The following is a 22,519-nucleotide window of genomic DNA, read 5'->3' as shown; positions in this document are numbered from 1 at the left end:
GTGTGTTTTATAAAGGAGTAAATACCCACTGAACAACCGAAGTTGGGGAAATCTGAATAATGTATGTGATGCCCGTTCTTATTCAAGTATCCTTGTCAGCTTGCAAAATTATGTGATGCCCATTCTTATTCAAGTATCCTTGTCGGCTTCAAAAGGCACCTGGTGGGTTAAGGCCATTTATTGTTTGCTCTCACCGTTTCTGTGCAACCCCTGAATGGGTGTTTGTGTAATATTTATTTAGTTTATTGACATACCACCTAATTACTTAACACAGCACTTAAAGTGGTTTACAGTCCACAGAACCATAAAACGACATAGCATAAACACCAAACATACATTTTAAGGAGCACCAGGAATCATCCTTCCATCCAGTCATTCAAAGGCTTTCCAGAACAAAAACGTTAACATGAATCACCAATGTGTAAACACCAAGAAACAATACATTTAACACGACTAGGCAAACAGAGCTGCTTAACCCCAGTTGTTGTGCTTGCTCTTCGAACGTGTTAGCAATTTTAATGACTTTCTCGGTTAAATCCAATCACTAAATTGTTTCAGCTCATGCCCTGCTTCTAAACTCTCTCCTTTTGCCCCACCATCCCATCCTGCCATTTAGCACCAATAATCTGTTCTACGGGCAGGCATTTGGAGACATTTGGCCAAACTGCACGCATGCAGTCTACTGCCATTCAGGACTATCAGTGCACTGGGGCACTTATCTACCATTAATCACATTCTATGGGCCAAACTGGACGATACCATGGCCCTGAGTCTGCCACAGGCACATGGCACCATTTTAGAGCCTTTTAAAAACTTTTAAAATCACCTTCTTCATGTTTCGGCTCTTAAAAATGGCATGGGGGGGAAGGAGCCCTTCACCCCCCACACACTGCCGTCTCCACCAGGACCCCCCTCCTCCCACTGTAATTTTAAAAGTTAAACAACAAGTTAAATCAAAAGAGTTTCCATCTAGACATTAGGAAGAATTTTCTAACAGAGCGATTCCTCAGTGGAACAGGCTTCCTCGGGAGGTGGAAAGCTCTTCCCTGGAGGTTTTTAAGAAGAGGCTAGATGGCCACCTGTCAGCAATGCTGATTTTATGGCCTTTGGCAGATGATGAGAGGGAGGGCATCTTGGCCATCTTCTGGGCACGGAATAGGGATCACTGGGGGTGTGGGAGGGGAGGTAGTTGTGAATTTCCTGCATGGTACAGGGGGTTGGGCTAGATGACCCTCGTGGTACCTTCCAATGCTGATTCTAGGCTCAAGAATGGCTGACTCGGAGTCACGGCATCATCTAGTTTGGCCCTAAGAAGGAATACCTGACCTCTTTTCTAAAACTGCATACAGGGCTACATCTTGAGGACAAAGCAGCAGCTCTCCTAAGCTTCAGAGATCAAGGTGGGAAAGATAGGGGGCACCGAAGGCGCCAGTCGCTACCACAAATCCAATATGGAAAAAGGTCACCCAAAGCTCCTCTTTACCTTGTCATCCAAGTCATCATCACTTTCATCAATTTCTTCCTGCCGAAGATTCCACTCATACTCTACATGTACATGTGGGTTTAGCTTTCCGGCTTTGGCCTGAGAAAGCTGAAAAGACATAACTTGGAAATGTGAATCTTGCAACTTAAAGGAAAAAAACACTTAACTTTATGTTTCCACATTTGAAGTATGGGGCTGTCTGGCTGTACCCAAGAGGTCTGGAGTGTTGATCTAGGTAATTCTACAAATACATCAGGAAACTTGTATTGAAACGTAACTCAACCTCTAAAAAAAACCATGGGAAGCGAACTTCTGTCCTTGCAAAATTAGTGTTTCAGGAAAATGGGTAAGTTCTGTGCTGCCTGGTGCGGTGAAGCAAAGTTTCATGGAGGGAGGAGGGGAAAATATATGAGTTGCAAAAATGCTGTGCTACTAATACGGGACAGGTGGCTACCACCTAAGTGTCTTCATGCTCTTTTGCAAATGTAAGCTCAGAATTATGTGTTTTGGTGCTAGATATATAGGGTTGAGTCCTCAGCACTGGGAGCAGAGAGGCACTTATGGCATGCAGCTTTCCTACCTCCCCCTTCCTGTTACAGCCTGCTTTGCTTCTTGAAATTCAGTGGTATGTGTGTATGTGTGGGTCAACGAGCCCTTGGGAATAGTAAGGGGACATAGATTATACCCTGAATTGCCCTGCAGAGCAGAGATCTATATCATCTTCATCCCACAACTATAACCTAGCATTTGTAGTGTTTTCCACGTGGGAATGGGCTTGGAAAATTTCCCTGTTTCCACTGTAGAAAAGAGCAAGAGTCCAGTAGCACCTTAAAGACTAACAAAATTTCTGGCAGGGTATGAGCTTCTGTGAGTCACAGCTCACTCCTTCAGATACCCTGCCAGAAATTCAGATACCCTGCCAGCTCATACCCTGCCAGAAATTTTGTTGTCTTTAAAGTGCTACTGGACTCTTGCTCTTTTCTACTGCTACAGACAGACTAACACGGCTACCCGTCGTGATCTCTTGCCACTGTGGCTGTTGATTCGGTGCATCAGCAATGGGGCTTCTACAGGGCTGATTTCCCCATATGTTCCTGTCTCAGACCCTTGGGGCAGCCACTCCATGTCACTGGGGGCTTTCTCAATTTTTTCCCTTTTAAACTGGCAACTAACATATCAACTTAATGATTTTTTTTTTGCTATGTCCTCTGAACTCTCACCTTTGGTTTAAACCAGTGGTTCCCAAACTTTTTGGGCCACCGCCTAGGGCTGTTGAAAAAAACAATTTGTTAAAATTCAGGTTCGGGTTTATTGGGCATTTTTTTATTTGGGAAAACCCGAATGCCGAATTTCCTATACCAGTAAAGGTAGGAATTTGGGTTTAAATTCGGGTTTCCCAAATAATTCGGCCATTTAAACCCATTCACAGCTTTTCGCGGCTCCTGGGGGGGCATTTTTGCAGGTAGAGGTCCCACATTTTCAGGGTAGCTAGAAGGGAATCTCCTTGCAAGAACCCCCAGTTTGGCAAAGATTGGGTTAGGGGGTCCAGAGTTATGGGGTCTGGAAGGGGTCGCCCCATCCTCCTCCATGGAAATGCATCAGGCTCCGCCCCAAAAACCTCCCGCTGGTGGCGAAGAGGGACCTGGCAACCCTACTTCTGGAGGTGGGGTGTGCATGTAAAATGGCTGCCTCAGGGACAGGGGCAGAGAAAATGGCACTGATGTGAGCAGGACTGGGAAAATCCAGACTTCCCTGTCCATGTAGCAGTCACTCCAACTTCGCTGCATTCTTTCTTAAAACATTTAGCAAAGCAGAGATTTGTGAAAGGCTGCAAGAAAGGTGGTGGTGGGGAAACCCAGAGGGCACAGGAGAGCACCACAATGCTGTGGGGAAAGGGGGGGGGAAGATGCACCCAGCTTCCCAGTAGCATCCTGTGTATCTGATTTATATTCCTATCATAAATTTATATCCTGCACTCTCTACCCATGTGGATTCATAAGGCAGCTTCCCACATCAACAAAAATAAATACAAAATTAAGAATAAAAATGACACACACTACAGTATGTCAAAACCAGTCACAAATCAAACGGACTGTGCCACTGAAATAAAAGCCAGCCACGAAATTCAACATCTGAAAAGACAAGAGCTGAAAGATGAATCGCCCAGCACAGATAATAAAGTTATATAGATTTATTTTTTTTCTTACCAAGTCTTCACACTGAGTAGCTTTCAATCGCTTTGCCACATCCAGAGGTGTATCCCCAGTTTGGTTTACTAGTACATTTAAATAAAGTTAAATGATTATTGAAACGGTGCTGCAAAATGACAGGGAAATTCAGTACTCTGAAAAGCTAACTGAAAGCAATAAGATGAAATGAAGATCAACCTGCGGTTAACACGGGCTACGTTCACTTGGGGAAGGCAATGGCAAACCACCCCATAAACACAGTCTGCCTAGTAAATGTTGTGATGTGACTTCACCCCATGGGCCAGTAATGGACCCGGTGCTAGCATACCCCTACGTTCACCAAGAATAATCTGGTTGTATTATCATACTCTTTTGCAGCTTCAAATCATTCTGAACAAAAACTACTGATCGGCAAGAAGAATTCAATGTTATGAAATTACCACAATTAAAATTATGATTTCAAAGACACAAGGAACATCCATTTGGGCTGGCCAGTTTACAGAATGAAAAAGAAAATCAAGGATGGTAGGTGTGTAGTAGGTTTGGAGCAGCATAAAAGATGAGATTTGTCTTTCTTGGGATATAGAAGAATAAAGATGAAAAGGACAAGATGGAATGCTCTGAGCGTCATGGATTATGGAACAGAGCTGATTCCGTCTAGGGAATAAATACTACTGGGGTGCTGCTGATCATCCCTCTATGTGTAAATCTGCAAATGCATGAATTTCAGGGGGACACTTTGAAACTCAATATTCTAAAACAGCATTTTTTAAAAATCCCACATAAAGTTGACCTGGCAGAGGCTGCCCCGAATTTTCGCTATCTGAGAAAGCAGGTGCAAAATGGGGATCCTTTTAACAAGCTAACATCAAAGACAAAAATAACTGAGCTAAATCATCAAAGGTGCACTTTAAATATGAAAAAAAAACCAGATCAGAATCACCAAGAGATTTGCCCAAAGGAAGAAGGTATTTCTTAAATGCCTGTGAAATATTTTTAAGTGGTTCAAGCTTGGGGTCCAAGCTGAAAAAGCTTCCCTCGCATAAATGACACAGTCAGCTGTACGCTTGAGCAGTGAATTCTATAGTATCTGTTTAAAGCCGATATCTCTTTAAAAAACTTGCTATATTGCATATATATATATATATATATATAAATAAAAAATACTGCATAGAAACAGTCTCGCTCACCTATATCAATAGTTGGCTTGCCCTTCAAAAGCAGTTTCAAACATTCAGGCTTATTATATATACTGCAATAGTGCAGGACTGTATTTCCCAAAGCTGTCTGTTTATCCAGGTTACCACTAAAATCAAAGTGGAAAAACAGTATTAGTGCACGGTGACAGATAATTCATCTTCACATTGTGTGTTCCACATAGCACACTTGGCCACAAATACACATGGACTTTTTTTACTCTATAAGAACATAAGAAAGGCCACACTGGATCAGACCAAGGTCCATCAAGTCCAGCAGTCTGTTTTCATAGTGGCCAACCAGGTGCCTCTAGGAAGTCCATAAACAAGACAACTGCAGCAGCATTATCCTGCCTGTGTTCCACAGCACCTAATATACTATAACATAATAGGCATGCTCCTCTGATCCTGGAGAGAAATAGGTATGCATCATGACTAGTATCCATTTTGACTAGTAGCCATGAATACCCCTCTCCTCCATGAATATGTCCACTCTCCTCTTAAAGCCTTCCAAGTTGGCAGCCATCACCACATCCAGGGGCAGGGAGTTCCACAATTATATTCCACAAAATATAAAGAACAGTTAAGAAAAAGAAACATTGACTCAGATCAACCACCTGTGCACAGAATATGGATTTTTGCTGTATTCCTCTCTGTTTCTGCAGCTCCTTCCGACTCCCAGAAATGTCACTCATGAGGTTGTGGGATTTGCATGGAGGAATCGCTGTGCAGGTCAGAGGGCAAGAATGAGGTAGGACAAGGAAGTAAAAATTGCTCCTCCTTCTTCCACAAGCACAGCTCTGTGGAGGGACAGGGATGATTTCGTCCCCTCACACCTCCTCACTCTAGCTCCCCGACCCGTGCAACTCATCCCTGTGCAGATCCTGCAATCCTGGGAATTATCATTCTGGGTTCTGGAAGGGGCTGCAGGTATGCAGGCTGCAGATATGGAGGTATGCAGGCTGCAGGTATGGAGAGGAATGTGGAAAAACTCTGTGCACAGAGAGTCAGCTAACAAGCCAGTGGCAGTAGCTTTGCTGACCCTCTAAGAGTACTTTGAGGTACAAAGTAATAGTAACTACACTATTCTCCCACCTTATCTGCAGTAGAATTCATCCCGCCATTCTGGCCTTCTACCAGGTAGAATACTATGCAGAAATCTTGTTCCCCATACTTGCTAAGCATGCATGCATTTCTCACTCTGTCATAAATGCAGATAGGGTTCCTGGGCCTGTTGACTCTTGCAATGGGAGAAGTGGGGGACGACTTTACTGTGTCCAAATTCGGAAGTGATTTCTGGAAATTTTACCTCTCTACTTTTCAGAGGCGTGCTGGAAATAAAACTAGACCACTGCTTAATATGACCAGCAGAGCGCCTCTTATATTTAAATTTATTCAGACAGAGATTAGATTAGTGCGCCTCATAATCAGGGAACAGATTTAGTGCTTTCAAAATAGAATATAAGCAAACAGTCTTTACCAGTTTTGTACAAGAAAGTCAACCAGATGGAGTGAGGTCTGGTCAGCTGACCGGACTGCTACATGAAGGGCAGTTTCACCTGGCTCCTAAAAACAAGGAAGGGAGTGAAATTAGCTATGATGCAAGTAACTCCTGTTCCAGACAGAATACATTAAAGATGTTCACAGAACTATTCGTTAAAAAAAAATTATCGGTATGAATTCAGTAAACCAACACACAGGCATCCCTACTGTAAAATAAATTATTTTTTGGAGAAAAGAAAACAGAGTGTGACAGCAGCTCATTTCACTGTTAGTCACATTGTTCTGATGTATCTTAGGTGTATCTTTCTAAATCTTCTCGAAATTGCTGTACATTTTAGAAAACTTACCTGTCCAGGCTCTAGCAGTGGTTCCATTAGCTCAACCCCTTCTGCATAGACTTGTATTAGTGCAAGTAAATCCCTGGATTTAATTGCCTCAAGTAGTTCGTTCAGTTTAGCTGCTGCAGATGCACAAGTCTTTCTGGAGAACTTATGATCTACATACTTAGCGGTAATAAATTCTTTACGTGCAGTCCTGGAAATGGGAAATATATTATTAGAAGTCACACAGGCACGAGCAAGCAGTTCTGAATAATTTACCAGAGAACAAATTAGTAGTACAGGAATTTGTCCATGTGTTTTTCTGCAGAGATTTTTTTTTGCCGCTTTTACTAAGAGTTTGGTATACAAAAATGTTCAATTTCGTACAATCTTAGAAATGCAAATGTCTAGTCACCGAGGGCAAATTAATGTACTATCCTGGGTAAGAAAGATAAGTGTTTATAGCGTTTTCATTTTTTAAAAAGTGTGTCTCCAAACCCTCAAGAGGAATGAAGAAAGCCCTGACAAGATGACGAGTCGTGGTGCCCTGAGCAATATTTCCCATACTCAAATAATAAAGCAAATGCGGATGGCCCACAGAGGTCCAGCCTTATCCGACGGGCCTGTAATATCCTGCACATCATATGGAAATGCCAGAAGTGATGAGTGAAAGGATGACAGAAGACAGACATTGACAGACATGCTCTGGAAACATTAGGGGCATAAACAAGTCAGAAACAGGTTAAGTGGTAGCTGGAGGCAAGAGAAGACCATGGCGTTTCTTTGGATTTCAAAACAGAAGGTGTTTCCTTGAACTTAAGTGGTGCTACAGCCAAAAGCAGGGTTCAGCACATAAACAGACATGCATGGATAACTATAACATTTTCACATCATGAGACATGATCCAAAAGCATAAGCTTCTAGAATTTTTTAGTGAGCTAGTAAAAATGTTCGTCTGTAAACTTAGTTTATTACAAATAAACAGCATAGGCCAAAAAGGTGCAATGTATGTATATATCAGAAAGTATCACAACCAAAAAGTATACGTCAATAACACATATTCACAGACAGAGCAATAATCAAATATACATCCCATACTATAGAAATATTAGGACTGACACATAGTAATTTTCTTAATCTCTTGCAGGAGATGTGAGCGATGAATACCTCACAGAAGAAAGGTAAGTGGAAAAATAGTAGTCCATATGGCTTGAAGCTTGTATTTTTTTTCCTTTGCAGATAATATATATAGCAGACAAAATCTTTCCAAAGGGAAAAACTTCAAAGAAGAAAAGAGAAGATGGCCTGGCTGCCTCTTTTAAAGACCATTTCATTGGTTGTGATACTTTTTGATATATACATATATTGCACCTTTTTGGCTTATGCTGTTTATTTGCAGTTTGCTGATTCTGTAGCATAAAGGTATTCCAGTTTTGTAACACTGTAAACTTAGTTTGTTTTGCATGAATATTTAAAAATGATATTGATACAAATTCAAAGTAGCTTAGCAAAGGTGATGATATACATTCACCGGAAATGCTTTCTAAGCAACTGGTTTAGTAACATAGGTTGAGCTCTGTGAATACACTGCATGCTATGAACTGATGAGGTTCATACAAAAAGCCATATCAGAACTGGCTCTGAATGCCTTAATTTTTTTTCTTGCCAGTCATACCTTTATAGTCCAAGCAGGCCTCTTCACTCAGGGCTGAAAAGGAGCAGATATCTCTCCTCACACCCCCTGATCAGGTTACATAGTTAAGCTACTTATTTGCAAAATCTTATCAATACTACTTAGGGAATTCTACAAATGTTCCTCCAGTCTTATCCCACTGCTGTGGTTTTCTTCATGTAGGAGGTGAGGCAGAGTAATAAGGTCAAGTATCCAGAACGTTTGATTAATTGGTAACAAAGGAGGAGAGCAACAAAGATGGTGAGGGGTCTGGAGACCAAGTCCTATGAGGAAAGGTTGAAGGAGCTGGGTATGTTTAACCTGGAGAGGAGAAGACTGAGAGGAGATATGATGACCATCTTCAAGTAATTGAAGGGCTGTCATACAGAGGAGGGTGCCGAGTTGTTTTCTGTTGCCCCAGAAGGTTGGACCAGAACCAACGGGTTGAAATTAAATCAAAAGAGTTTCCGTCTAGACATTAGGAAGAATTTTCTAAACGTTAGAGCGGTTCTTCAGTGGAACAGGCTTCCTTGGGAGGTGGTGAGCTCTATGACCTTAGGGAGATAATGAGTGGGAGGGCATCTTGGCCATCCTCTGGCAAGGAGTAGGGGTCACTGGGGGGGATGTAGTTGTGAATTTCCTGCATTGTGCAGGGGGTTGGAATAGATGACCTTGTTGGTCCCTTCCAACTCTATGATTCTATGGCCCTATTCCCTGTAACTAATGGATAATGAAGCTTTTACTGTACAATGTTTATTTCATTACTTACATATCACTTGATGGCGTGGGTTTTGGAGAAGGACTTGGTAAATTCCCCTCCATAATTTCATTAAAACTATTGTTTCCTATATTCTTGGCCAGCTGTGAAAGGTACAACAGATGGTGTTATTAGAAGCTTGATTTTGGTATAGGATTTTCAAAGCAACATTTTGAAACTTAGTACGTTTAACATCTTATAATATAGGCCAACCCACAGAACTGCAGAGGAGACGTATGAGACACCCCTTCCTTAAGTAATGCAATTTAATGTTATTAATAACTTCACATTTAGACTATTATAGAATCAAGATCCCTAGTGAAAGTATGCATATTGATTGAAAGAAAAGAACCCCCTCCACACACTATTACCTTTAGTGGTAACAGCCAGCATGTATATGTTCTAAAGATAGCTAAATTTAACCATTGTATAATATTGCTTACCAAGAGTTCAGACGTTCCTAATTTGTCTAGCTCTAAAGACTGGATTCGAGAAATATGAACACCCATTTCTCTGTGTATTCCAGAACACTCTATACAGGTTAAAATGCCCAGGTTAGTTGAAAGCCATGTTGGATCTGAACGGGGGGAAAACAGCATGTAATGTTTAAAAAGTACTATTTTCCTTTTGTTTAAATTGTTTTGATGGATATTTCATTGCATCAAGACAACTGCTGATACTGATCTATTTTTATCCAGCCCTTCCCCCACCAAGCATTGATTATATGGTTTGCCACTCATCCATTTTGCCCCCCCCCCCAAACCCTGGTGAGGTAGGATAGGTTGACAGAACGACTAACACAAGGTCTCCCAGTGAACTTCACAGCAAAATGGAAATTTGAAACCACATTTCCCCAGTACAGCATTCTAACAACTATATCATACTGATATAGTTCTAACATTCTAACAACTATATCATACTGACTCCACAGATGCCTCAATTGTACTTAGAAATTCTCAGTGAAATTTCTTAACAATTATGTCTTCTAAAACACATTTAATGTCCATAAATACCTGATGATCCACAATCACAGCAGACATCGTTTCCAGGTAATCTCTGAATGTCATCAATAATGGCTTTTGTAAGATCCTCTAAACTGTTTTCGCCAGCGCTTCGTTCTCCACGGAATGCCATATTTAAAGCTTCTTCTTTGCTGTTGGTCAATACAGAGATCCACCTAATATAAAAATACAAAGGTATTAAAAATAAGGGTTATTTTTCCTAGTACAACAATCTAGGACAGACAAGCCTCTGAAGGAGCTGCGACAGGATCAGTGGACTTCTGCTGATGGGAAAGACTTGGAACATTGAACGGAAATGGTGCCCATTTTACAGCTTCACATGAATCCTCAATAGAGGTGACAAAAGCCACCATGGCAGCGATGTTGCAGGCTGAACTCTGCGTGGTTTTGGCCACGGTAGGCCTGAGCTAAGCATTCCTGGAGCTATCTGCTTCTGAAAATCTATTTCACTCTGATGGTTGGGTGGAAGGCGATAGACCGATTTTCCTGAAAGAAAAGTTGGGTCGTCACAGTGCTCTTCACACTCCATGTTCCCCATTTATTTCCAAGGCTGGACATGAATTGAAGGAGAGCTCCCACCGATGGAGGCTGGAAGTTGAAAGTTTGCCATGCTTCCAAGCCCAAAGGGGGAAAAAAGTACCCAACAGTCAGGATGTTGTTCTCATTTTGAGCACATGAAGCTGCCTTCCACTGAATCAGACCCTTGGTCCATCAAAGGCAGTATTGTCTACTAAGACTGGCAGCGGCTCTCCAGGGTCTCAGGGAGAGGTCTTTCATATCAGCTAATCACCTAGTCCCTTTAATTGGAGATGCCGGGGACTGAACCTGGGACCTTCTGCATGCCAAGTGGATGCTCTATCACTGAGCCACAGGCCGTCCCCTCCCCATCTCACATGAGTAAGAATGGCAAGAAACATAGAAAGCAAATGAAGAGAGGTGTAAAGCAGGGAAAACATTTATTTCTGCTAGGAAAGACTAAACAAATCTCACTTAATACTCTTCTAAGAGTTGGTTAAACTATCCGCATTACTGTAATACTGCGAGAAGAGTAGCAAGGTCACATTTGTTAGGTGCTAGGAAAGAGAAAGTCTTCAAGGGGAAACTTGTAAACAAGATTTCACAGGTGTAACATAGCTCTCATAGGAAAATATGATTTTGAAGCTGAGTTCAAAAAGAATCATAGAAGCATAGAGTTGGAAGGGACCACCAGGGTCATCTAGTCCAACCCCCTGCACAATGCAGGAAATTCACTACCTCGCCCTCCACACCCCCAGTGACCCCTACTCCATGCCCAGAAGATGGCCAAAATGCCCTCCCTGTCACTATGTGCCTAAGGTCATAGAATCAGCATTGCTGATAGATGGCCATCAAACCTCTTCTTAAAAACCTCCAGGGAAGGAGAGCTCACCACCTCCCGAGGAAGCCTGTTCCACTGAGGAACCACTCTGTTAGAAAATTCTTCCTAATGTCTAGACAGAAACTCTTTTGATTTAATTTCAACCTGTTGGTGCTGGTCCAACCTACTGGGGCAACAGAAAACAACTCAGCACCATCTTCTATATGACAACCATCTTCAAGTACTCAAAGGGCTGTCATATAACTGGATTTTCATTTTAAACTATATCCTTAGAAAGATATGTAAAGAAAGCACCAAGCAGAAGAACGCAAGAAAGTCTAAATATAAGGGACTGCTACAATCTGTGTACAGCAACATCTGACTGAGATAGGAGTTTGCCAGCATTTTTCCATTTAGTACCCCAAGGACTGAGACTTAATCCTTAAAATAGCATTTGTAAATGTGATTAAGATTTACTACTAAGAATCTGACTAGACACTTAGCAAACACATGCATATTTATGCTTCATTTTAATCTTTACATTTTAGCTTACTTTATGAGGCAGATCCTGACATGCTTAAAACTGCCAGGCAGCCATTCATCACCAATCAATACATCAAGTATATCGCAAACCAAATTACCAAATGTCTCGCAGAGATACATGACGCTAAGTGATTAATTTATAAGTAATTACTCTGAAACAAAAGGCATTGGAACAAACAGCACTACAACAATGTGTAATGCTTGCTTAAATTTCTACGACGGGAAAAGCATCATTAGTTTTCATTAATTCATAGCAGGAATTCCAGTTCTATCTGCAGACTTAAGAAATCCAATTTAGCATCGACAGTATTAAACAATGCTCTCAGCAGCAAACAGATTTCCTAGCCACTGAAGCCAAAGAGCATTCCTTTGTTCTCTTGGGTTCTGCTGTCGCTAATGGGAAGAGGAACCACCATTTCCCTCCTTCTACCACAAGACTGTGCTGCTCCCTAGCTGTGTGAGAAACACATCAAGTGCTCAGTTGGATCCCACATCTCGCCTTGCTTGTACAGTATCCTGGAACAAGGGGAAGTAGAAGAGCAGCAAATGCTTTCAGTTTAGCATGGTCATAATGTGCAAAACCACTAACACAGAAACCTGCCTGGGAGCAAAGGATGAACAGGTTTACTGCGGGCAGGTTAAAATATTGCACCCTTTCTCTCTCTTTCTCTTGCTGTATGATTAGTGAAAAATCTAGAACGGGAAAAACTGACCTTCCAAGACTTTTTTCGCCTTGGTGGCAAAGAACAGAAACCCACCCGAGCATTCCACCTTGCGAAGCCCCATTTGGATGATGATGATGAAGAGTTGGTTTATATATGCAGACTCTACCACTTAAGGAAGAATCAAACCGGCTTACAATCTCCTTCCCTCCCTTACCCCCACAACAGACACCCTGTGAGGAAGGTGAGTCTGAGAGCTCTAAAAGAGCTGTGACTAGCCCAAGGTCACCCAGCTGGCTTCATGTGTAGGAGTGAGGAAACAAATCCTGTTCACCAGATTAGCGTCCGCCGCTCATGTGGAGAAGTGGAGAATCAAACCCGGTTCTCCAGATCAGAGTCCACCACTCCAAACCACCGCTCTTAACCACTACATCACACTGGCTCCTCTTAACCACTACCACCAAGCTGGATATCCTATTATGGAGAGGAACTGAGAGAGAGAAGAGTAAAGGCAAGGGAAGGAACAGAAGCCAGGTGTTTCAACACACAGCTGATTCTCTAGGTTCCTGCTCCTGAGGATCCTAATATCTGTGGCCCAAGGGAGGCCAACTACACTGGCTTCCAATTTGTTTCAGGGAACAATTCAGGGTGCTGGGGTTGACCTTCCAAGCCTGATATTGTTTGGGAACTTCTCCAGCCTACTCCAGAGAGCCAGCGTGGTATATTGAGGTTAAGAGTGGTGGTTTCGAGCGGTGGACTCTGATCTGGAGAACAGGGTTTGATTCCCCACTCCTCCACATGAGCGGTGGACACTAATCTGGTGAACTGGATTTGTTTCCCTACTCCTACACATGAAGCTAGTTGGGTGACCTTGGGCTAGTCACAGTTCTTAGAGCTCTCTCAGTCCCACCTACCTCACAGGGTGTCTGTTGTGGGGAGGGGAAGGGAAGGAGATTGTAAGCTGGTCTGATTCTTCCTTAAGTGGTAGAGAAAGTCAGCATATAACAACCAACTCTTCTTCTTGTTCTCCCTTATGAACCTGCCTGACTACTAGAGTCATCTTTGGAGGCCCTGCCATGGGTGCCCCCGCCTCCTGAGATTAGGCAGGGGGCAATCCAAGAGAGGGCCTTCTCGGTCATGGCACCAAAGCTCTGGAACTCTCCCCAGGGAGAGTCGTCTATCCCCTTCTGTGTCATCTTCTGCCAGAGGGTGAAGACTTTTTTTGTTTTGTTTGCTATTCCCTCAGTGATCAATCCTCCTTCCTGACCAATGCTTTAATTGCTGTTTTCATTTTGTTGTACATATTTTAGCTTTGTTTTTAATTGTTTCAATGATGAGTGTTTTTTGAGTCAGATTAACTTTAATGGTTTTAAAATGCAATTTTATCATGTGAACTTTTAATTTGTTAGCCGCCTTTGCATCCCTTGTGACAGCAGAAAGGGAGGATATAAATTTTGCATAATTAATACATGAATAAAACCTTGAAAAGTGGGCAGAAATTCTCCTCCCAGAACTGAATTGCTGATCAAATTATGCCTACAAGTCACAAGAGGAGGCATGACTCATTTCACATTAGGCCAAGAAAGAACATGATTTTAGAAAAAACAAAATGATCTACTGCAAATATGTTTGAGCTCTATGATTCATGTTTTATATAAGATATTGCTAATTGAATATTGTAAGGAGAATCACTTGGTATGTCTCAGAAACAGGGTTTTTTTTGGTCAACAGTCAGCTGTACGATTAGCAGGATACTTCTCTTTCAAAATCTGAGTAGCCAGCGCTACATTCTAAAGGGTCAAATTAATTATGTCATCCAATCTATCGTGATCGCTGGCCTCAGATGATTGCTGCCCCACAACAGCCAGAACTACATACGCTGATTAAATATATATCAAACAAATGGCATTTGAGAAAGAAAAAAAATCTGCAGAACAATCCTTATCAGTCCTCATTTGCGTGTTGTATCAAGGGGAAAAACTGATCCTTGTCCCCAATAGCAGGAAATACCGAACCTCCCCAGTCCCCATAGAAATGATTATAACAATAAAGGCCTACAACCTGTATCTAAGGACACTGTCATGTATTATGGATGACAAACACCTTGCTCATTGTGTACAATGGGAATTTGAGCATCCCTAGTAATAACAAGTGAAGCGGCCCTACGCAAAAACTAGTTCTACATGCAGCACAAGTACTAAAATGTTCTTACGCTAACCAGAATACCTCCCCTAAGATACATGATTGGTTGTCAAAAATAAAAGAGGTGTATGTTTTAGTGAAGCTAACCGCTTACCAAAAAAATAATAATGATATTAATAGTGTAGACCTGTTATGGACAAGAACCAGTCAAAGAACGGAAATGTCAATTTTATAATTAGATATAGTTTTGGTTAAGAGGAAAGGGGCTATGGATGCAGGTTTGTAAAGTACTTTATGTGACTTTATGTGACTATGCCCGATTATGCATGCTCACTGTGCCCTTCTTTATTCCCCGTTTCAGCCAGGATCAAAGCAACCTGGGTTGGGGAAAACTGTATGCATTGGCTTGAATGATCAGGGAATAAACTGTGTGCAAATCGGAGGCATGCATACAGAAAAGCAGTCTCCCAAGTTCAAATCAAGTCCTACCCCTTTAATTGATCTGTGATTGGCTCACCTCGTGAGAGAACATTTCCTTCCCCCCAGACCCAACTGCCGCATAAAAAAGCATTTTAAGAACAAAAAAAATAAAAAATGGAGCCATTTGAAAGAAGGGGGGGGGGGGGCGAAATCCAAGCCTTATTTTAAAAAAGCCTTTCTCTCAGAAAGAGCTCCCAGGAAGCAGGAAGCAATTGAATCCCTGCCTCTTCGCGATTGGCTGTGAGAGATGCCAATCTTCGCTGCTTCCCCTGTATGGCTATCAACAACAGAACAGAAGAGGGGTTTGGAAAGGGGGTGGCGAAAGCTCAACGCGAGGCAAGTATATGCACGCACTTTGGAGATGGTTTCAGCTAGGAAAGACTGTTTGACTCCGGCAAGAGGAGGAATGGGAAAAGCTGAGTTCGTTTAAGGGGTTGAGCCGAAAAAGAATGAGGTAACGTCCATTTTCAAAAACTTGATCTTGGCTGAAACAGGGAATGAAGGAGGCTAAAACCTACCATGCATAAATGACCTGTGTGACTATTTGTTTTTAGTTTATGTATAAATTTACTGTTGACTGTCCATTTTTATTAATAACATTTTAAAAAATGTTCTTACGCTATGTAGTCTTGCTCATCCTCTGCTTGAAAGTGGTACGTCCTGTTATCTGCAACGCAAATAAACAATTTTCAAAATACTGAATACATATGATGGATTTTATATTTAGTCGCTTTAAAGATTTCAGAACTTTGATTATTAAAACATGTTTAGTAACTGAGAGCATAAGCTGAAATGAGTCAGCAAACCCACAAAACATCTACTTTCAGTAGGAAACATTTCAATCTCATTAAGAATGGCCCATAATAAAGGTGCTTATAAAAAAATATCCAGCAAGGATGATTACAAAAAAATGTGTATCATCCTAAACCCCTAAAGCCTCTGAAGAAGAAGAGTTGGTTTTTATATGCCGACTTTCTCTACCACTCAAGGGAGACTCAAACCGGCTTACAATCTCCTTCCCTTCCCCTCCCCACAACAGACACCCTGTGAGGTAAGTGGGGCTGAGAATGGTCTCTCTCTCTCTCTGGCCTCCTGTCACACACAGTTAAAACACACATGGGACTTTGGTGGTAGGAAACCCATAAAAGGGAACGCTTTGTACAAAGGCAAGGAGAACAGACACTGTTGTAGAATATTACTAATACTCCTCCATTCAGATTTAAGATGGGGAATCTAAAGATGGCAAGGCAGGCTCACTCCTTGTACTGGGGGTACATAAAATCCACTGAGGAAATCAAGAGAAGGGAAGCCCCTGGCTTAAACTGTTAACTGCTGCAATTCCCTACAAAGGACGGTTAAGTATTGGTGCAGTGGCTACACTGTGTTCCCCAACAGATTCATCCTACCATGAGGGAACCTGCGTGGTAGGGGGGGGGGAGTGGTAGAGCTTGCAAGAGCACCATGTGCAGATGGTTGAAGCTCACTTGATCTTGGCTGCTACTGCAGATCATTGTTAATAGTCCTTGTCTTTGTTTAGGCTCTTTGCAGGCAGCCATCCAACAGAGGAAGAGGCAGAGGCCAGGAGTGACTGCCTGTCCGATGGTTGCAGTGGCGTGTGCTTCCAGCAGCACTGCCACAGGGTTGCCAATGTGTCTCTCCTGTCCTCGCTCCTGCACCTTTGCAAGTTGCGTCCCCGGATCACTGCTGCATCTGATTAGCTATGCGTGATTTCGGGGGGGGGGGGGAGCACGGACAGAGTGCAAAGGTTGGTGAGATGAAAGGGAGGGGGTGGTGGTAAGGAGCCACCCCTGCCCTGAGTTTAGAAGGGAGATGGCGCGTGGGGGATTGCCAGTCAAAGTGATGGGCACGTAGGGCAGCGAACAAACCCTTGTGTTGGATTGGGCAAAATCTCATCTGTGCCTATGATGGTTTCCTGGGCTTCTTAACCACATGCAGGGCTTGAAACAGGGACTGTGGGTATGCTGTGAACGTTCCTCCCCATTGCAGTAAGGGGAAGGGCTGTGGCTCAAAGGTAGAACATCTGCTTGGCATGCAGAAGGTCCTAGGTTCAATCCCCGGCATCTCCAGTTAAAGGCACTAGACAAGTAGGTGATGTGAAAGGCCTCTGCCTGAGACCTTGGAGAGCTACTGCTGGACTGAGTATATATATGGCTGTTGTTAACACCTCAGTGTCTGAAGATTGCCAATGCCGCATCAAACCTTTGTTTGTTTCCCTTTGTTGCGTTCTGTATAGGGATGGTCTTAATGGCAGGGTATGTAGCCATGTCAGTGTGTCCTGGTTTGCTGTTTCTCCCTGCCTGTTACAGAGGCATCACTGGCAGGATGGTGGAAAGTGCCATCAAGTCGCAGCAGACTTATGGCGACCCCGTACGGTTTTCAAGGTGAGACCCACAGAGGTGCTTCTCCATTGCTTGCCTCTGCGTCATGACCCTGGACTCCCTTGGTGGTCTCCCGTCTAAATATTAGCCAGGGCTGGGCCAGCTTAGCTTCTGAGATTTGATGAGATCAGGCTAGCCTGGGCCACCCAGGTCAGGGCATTGCTGGCACACTGCTCCATGACTAGTGGCTTGCTATGGACTATGGTGCAACTGCCATGCTGCCTCCACCTTTGAGAGGAGTCTCTTCTCCACATTAACCCTCTGCTTAGGCTACTGGAACCAGCAGAAAGGATAACACCCACTTCATCATAATCTTTGAAAGACCCATCCAATGAGCACATTCCATACAACGTTAATTAATTTTACAATGCAACATACGTGATATCAGGTCAAATGATTTCTTGTCTTCGGTGTTTGGCTTCACCTGGCAAGTTAGTAGGTTCAGTTTAGCAGGCTGCCTGTTTGACTAAAAAAGGAAAATTAATTTCACTTATAGCGCTCTTGATTCACAATGTATCACAGATGTCCATTTTCTTCCACTATCTTAATTTTTGTGTTCCCATTACATGGAACAACTTATCTACCAAGCTGAAATTACCACTGAACACTACTCCTAATAGTAAGGTGACCAGTTCCTAATAATAATAATAATAATAATAATAATAATAATAATAATAATAATAATAATAATAGAAGCAGCACAACCTGGTGACCCACAGATAAGGCAGGGGGCCCTATATACTCAGGGTACTCCCCTGGAATCCTAAGAAACATTAATTTATAAGTTTATCAATCTAAACAAAAATATGAACTCAGGAGGACTGAATAAGTTCCAGGAAACACAGAACGTTGAAAACAGGAAACAATTAAAGGAAAATTGGGGGGGGGGGGGCAGACATGCTTTAGACCAGTGGTTCCCAAACTTTTCGGGCCACCACCCCCTTGGTTCCACAAACTCAACCCCAGAGGCCCTACCCTATCCAACAACACAGTTGAAGGGGCCCACCTCTAGCACCCCCCTGCTGCCCCCTTGCCTCTTAGTACCCCCCTAGGTAATCCCACTGCCCCTCAGGAGGTGGTATTGCACACTTTGGGAATTACTGCTTTAGACTTTCAGAGCTTCTAATTCTTGAAGAGGGCTATTTTGGGGGTGGAGTGTTTCTCCCCTCCCACAATTCCTTACAGTCTCCCTGCATGTATACCCCTTAGTATGAAGAACAATTGCACTTTTGTTCACTAATAAATTTTAAAATGCTTGGAATGGTGAGCTTCTTGAAAAGAAAAGCTTATTTTGATTCAAAGCGCTAAGCATCCTAATGGTTGTTATTTTGAGCATTGTTATTCTTTAGAAATATTCCAGTATTCATCTCAGTGAGTTTTTGCCATGATTGCCTAACTACATGACACACAGATGCCTTTAAACGAGCACTGACAGCTTTTTCCTCTGTGCTCATTCCAGTGAAAACAAAAGGAAGTTTCAGCTGATCTCGCTAACAAGCCCTGCTCTCTTGTCCAAGGCACGAAATGAATTGAAGGAAGAGGAGGATACCTCCCAGCAATGGAGACAAGAAGCCACAAGTTGCGGCTGCTTCCTGCTCCAATGGGAAGAATCACCCAATCTGTCACTGATGCCTCTCTTTAACGAGAAAAGCTGCTTCAGCAAGGCTAGAATGTGTGTGTTAAGTGCCGTCAAGTCACTTCCGACTAGTGGCGACCCTATGAATCAATGTCCTCCAAAACGTCCTATCTTTGACAGCCTTGCTCAGATCTTGCAAACTGAGGGCTGTGGCTTTCTTTATAGAGTCAATCCATCTCTTGTTGGGTCTTCCTCTTTTCCTGCTGCCTTCAACTTTCCCTAGCATGAACAGAGGGTGAGAATAGAGAATAAAGGCTAGAATAGAGGGTGAGAAGAGATTTAACTACCCCTTCTCCAATTGCTATTCTGCTCCAAATTGCCCCCTTCCAAGCATCTTTTCCTCAAAAGGGGGGGGTTGAAAGAGAATAGCTATCAGTACTCTATGTTTATAGGCAAGACCCTGAATAGTTTGGTGGCACTTTCAGAATATCAAGAAAATCCGCTTTCACCTAAACATGGTCATGGCTGGAGAGAACGACAGGTTGACCACAAGGGGGCAGTGTCTTCTAAGGGCTCAGAGATCAAAGGCAGATTGCAGGCATCATCAATCTTCTTTGACTTCCTATTTCCCCTTGAAGGAACTCACTCAACTGACTCTTTACTCTTATCTCCCCCGCCCTCCCAAATCTTACCTAAAGAATTCTGCAGCATCGGTCCCAAATTCATACAATTTAAGCATTTTTAATTACTCACTGATAAGACAACATAAAATAATTGATGCTCCCGTTGACAGTCTCATATGAGGAAGTCAAGGCCAGAATTTTGGACCTCCAGGGCCAAATCAATACAGAACCTCAACAAGTGCAGACACGTGTAAACCTTTTAAAATTGTTCCTTTTAGGAGCTTAAAAAAATGTTTCTGGGTATCACCTTAAAAATGCATGGGGTGAGAAGAGCAGAGTTCTTCCTTTGCTTTAATATAACAGAAAGGCAATTAAATCCACTAGTTTTCCATAAACTACATTTACGGACTGGATTTGATATTGTTTTCCCAGGAAATTCAATCATCTTTAAATTCACCTTATAGGTTGGGTTGTCCACTCCCAACTATTTCCAAGTAGAAATCTGTTACCACGAATATTTACTTGTTGGAAATATATATTTCTTGACAAATAAAGGGCTATTGCTAGTTTCTTCATCTAATACTGCAGAGGGAAGCATTTATTTGCGCTCCATCTAGGAATGACGTTTGGAAATCTGGCTCCCCTGAGCCAGATTTGCCTGAAACCTGGATCCTGAATATGTTCACTTGAAGTAACCACAGACTTCAACAATGTATCTTCACACTGCTTAGAATGAAGATGTGACTACGTTCGCACATTCTGTCTATAGTGATTCCCAGGTTTGGTAACGACTGTAGCGTCCTTTTAACACATAACCATTGGTTGTAACTGACTTAATGGGCAACCCCCCCCCCCACAAAGTTCTGCTTCTGTATACAGAAACAGATTTTCCCCTGCAGAGTAGGATTGCCAGGTCCTTCTTCACAACTGGCGGGAGGTTTTTTTGGCGCAGCCAGAGGAGGGCAAGGTTTGGAGAGGGGAGGGACTTCATTGCCACAGAGTCAAATAGTCAAAGCAGCCATTTTCTCCAGGGGAACTGATCTCTATCATCTGGAGATCAGTTGTAATAGCAGGAGGTCTCCTGCTAGTACCTGGAGGTTGGCAACCCTACTGCAGAGTGACAACTTCCCTTGTGCAATCTGTTTATGCAAGCTACTCACGTCAACAAAGAAGGAAATCAAGCTGCATCTGCAGACCACCTTCTGCACACGGATGCACAACTCCTTGAACAAGCTGTGTGCCCACTTTAGCTAGCTGAGAATACGGTTTGTGCCCGGTCTGGCGCATCCTCATGAATAAAGTGCAGCAAGCTTCCCCCCCGCCCGCGGCTTGTTCACAGTTCACCAGACTGCAGCCAATTTAGGTTCCAATGCTCTTTTGTATGGTTATTAGAAGACATTCTCTACAGGTATTTGAAACTAGCGGACAAGCCCAAAGAAAATGAAAATAATGGACGCGCACTGACAAGAGAGTAAGGACACTGGAGTTTCCACACTTAGAACATCACATACGAAACTAACCTGAGGTATTTTAACAAATCTTTTTTTCTCCAGTACATCCGGGGGCTAAAGAAAAGGTTGTGTTAGACTGGGTCAAATTGACTTATGACATCACAACATTATGCTGCATAAAACCGTGCCAAAGAGGAAATCAGAGCAGTGTGGCATAATCAAGTACTTACAAAGTCTATGCTGGCTTCTAATTCACCATTTTATCTATGAACAGTACAGCAGAGCCAAAAGGGGCGGGGGAGAGAGGGGTGGGGGCAAAAAGAACACCTGGCATTTGGGCCGTCTTCCACTCTCCCCAGCAGAGGTGAGCTTTTTTGCTTCACCTGCATTACCATGAAGAATGCAATCCACATGCTCTTACGAAGAGAGGAACTGCTGGTTTGCATTCGACACATAGCACTTCCGTGTGAATCACTCCCTCTCTTAGTGTCAGTAACCGTTTAACAGAGGTGACTATGTCATCCATCCACCTGCTTTCTTGCTAAGATGGAGTTGGTAGAGGGAAGACCAACACTAGTCAGAATTTGTGTGTTTGTGCGACTTAGAAGCTAAGGGACTGAGCCATCAACCAGGAAGTGTCAGGAATCTCATCACTACAAAATGATAAAAACATGCAATACGCCAATCTCCTTGCGGGCTATCAAATTTTTCTAAAAGTAGCGACTACAATATTAAGCCATAAAATCAACAACAGCTGACTGCAGTTTGAACTGCTGCCTTCCTCAGTAGCTCATCTATTCAATTCAAACTCAATTACCCAGCACACCTGGGAACCCCCTTGACAGCCGTACAGGTATTCCCCTTGACCCATGGGGCTAACAGCAGCTGAGGGAACAATTTAGATCAGGGAAATGTCATGAGAGAAAAGAGTTAAGCACCTGATCTCCCAGCACAGCTTCTCTTGATTAAATTAGCGACCCCAGGCCACAGCTTCAAAGTAAAAGAAAAGCAGCGAATATAGTATAACGGGCTCCCGACTCGAATTGTAGTTAAGCGTTAGAGCAGGGACTAACCTTTTAAAAGCATCTTCGTCACCCCACACAGCTCCAAACACTGCTAGGGGGAATAACAGGCTTCAATCTTCCCTCCGGTGTCATTTTCGCCA

At 42.9% G+C, this 22,519-nt stretch overlaps 1 protein-coding gene across 6 annotated transcripts in view; it reads right to left on the bottom strand.

Moving 5' to 3' along the window:
• ASAP1 (ArfGAP with SH3 domain, ankyrin repeat and PH domain 1) overlaps window positions 1-22,519 on the bottom strand; it is a 147,795-nt gene that overhangs the window by 18,251 nt on the left and 107,025 nt on the right. For 4 of the 6 annotated variants that reach the window (XM_056854157.1, XM_056854156.1, XM_056854160.1 and 1 more), the window contains exons 13-23: window positions 21,424-21,468; window positions 18,083-18,170; window positions 15,924-15,972; window positions 10,134-10,297; window positions 9,564-9,697; window positions 9,133-9,224; window positions 6,719-6,905; window positions 6,349-6,434; window positions 4,863-4,978; window positions 3,691-3,758; window positions 1,484-1,591 (exon numbers count right to left, since the gene is read on the bottom strand). In XM_056854157.1, coding sequence (XP_056710135.1) covers window positions 1,484-1,591; window positions 3,691-3,758; window positions 4,863-4,978; window positions 6,349-6,434; window positions 6,719-6,905; window positions 9,133-9,224; window positions 9,564-9,697; window positions 10,134-10,297; window positions 15,924-15,972; window positions 18,083-18,170; window positions 21,424-21,468 — 1,137 coding nt within the window. The remainder of the gene's footprint in view (window positions 1-1,483; window positions 1,592-3,690; window positions 3,759-4,862; window positions 4,979-6,348; window positions 6,435-6,718; window positions 6,906-9,132; window positions 9,225-9,563; window positions 9,698-10,133; window positions 10,298-15,923; window positions 15,973-18,082; window positions 18,171-21,423; window positions 21,469-22,519) is intronic. The other 2 variants (XM_056854158.1, XM_056854162.1) reach the window with 1 other exon arrangement.

This window comes from Euleptes europaea, chromosome 8, assembly GCF_029931775.1.
Source record: "Euleptes europaea isolate rEulEur1 chromosome 8, rEulEur1.hap1, whole genome shotgun sequence".
NCBI classification, from domain to species: domain Eukaryota; kingdom Metazoa; phylum Chordata; class Lepidosauria; order Squamata; family Sphaerodactylidae; genus Euleptes; species Euleptes europaea.
This window is presented reverse-complemented; position numbering and strand designations above follow the sequence as displayed.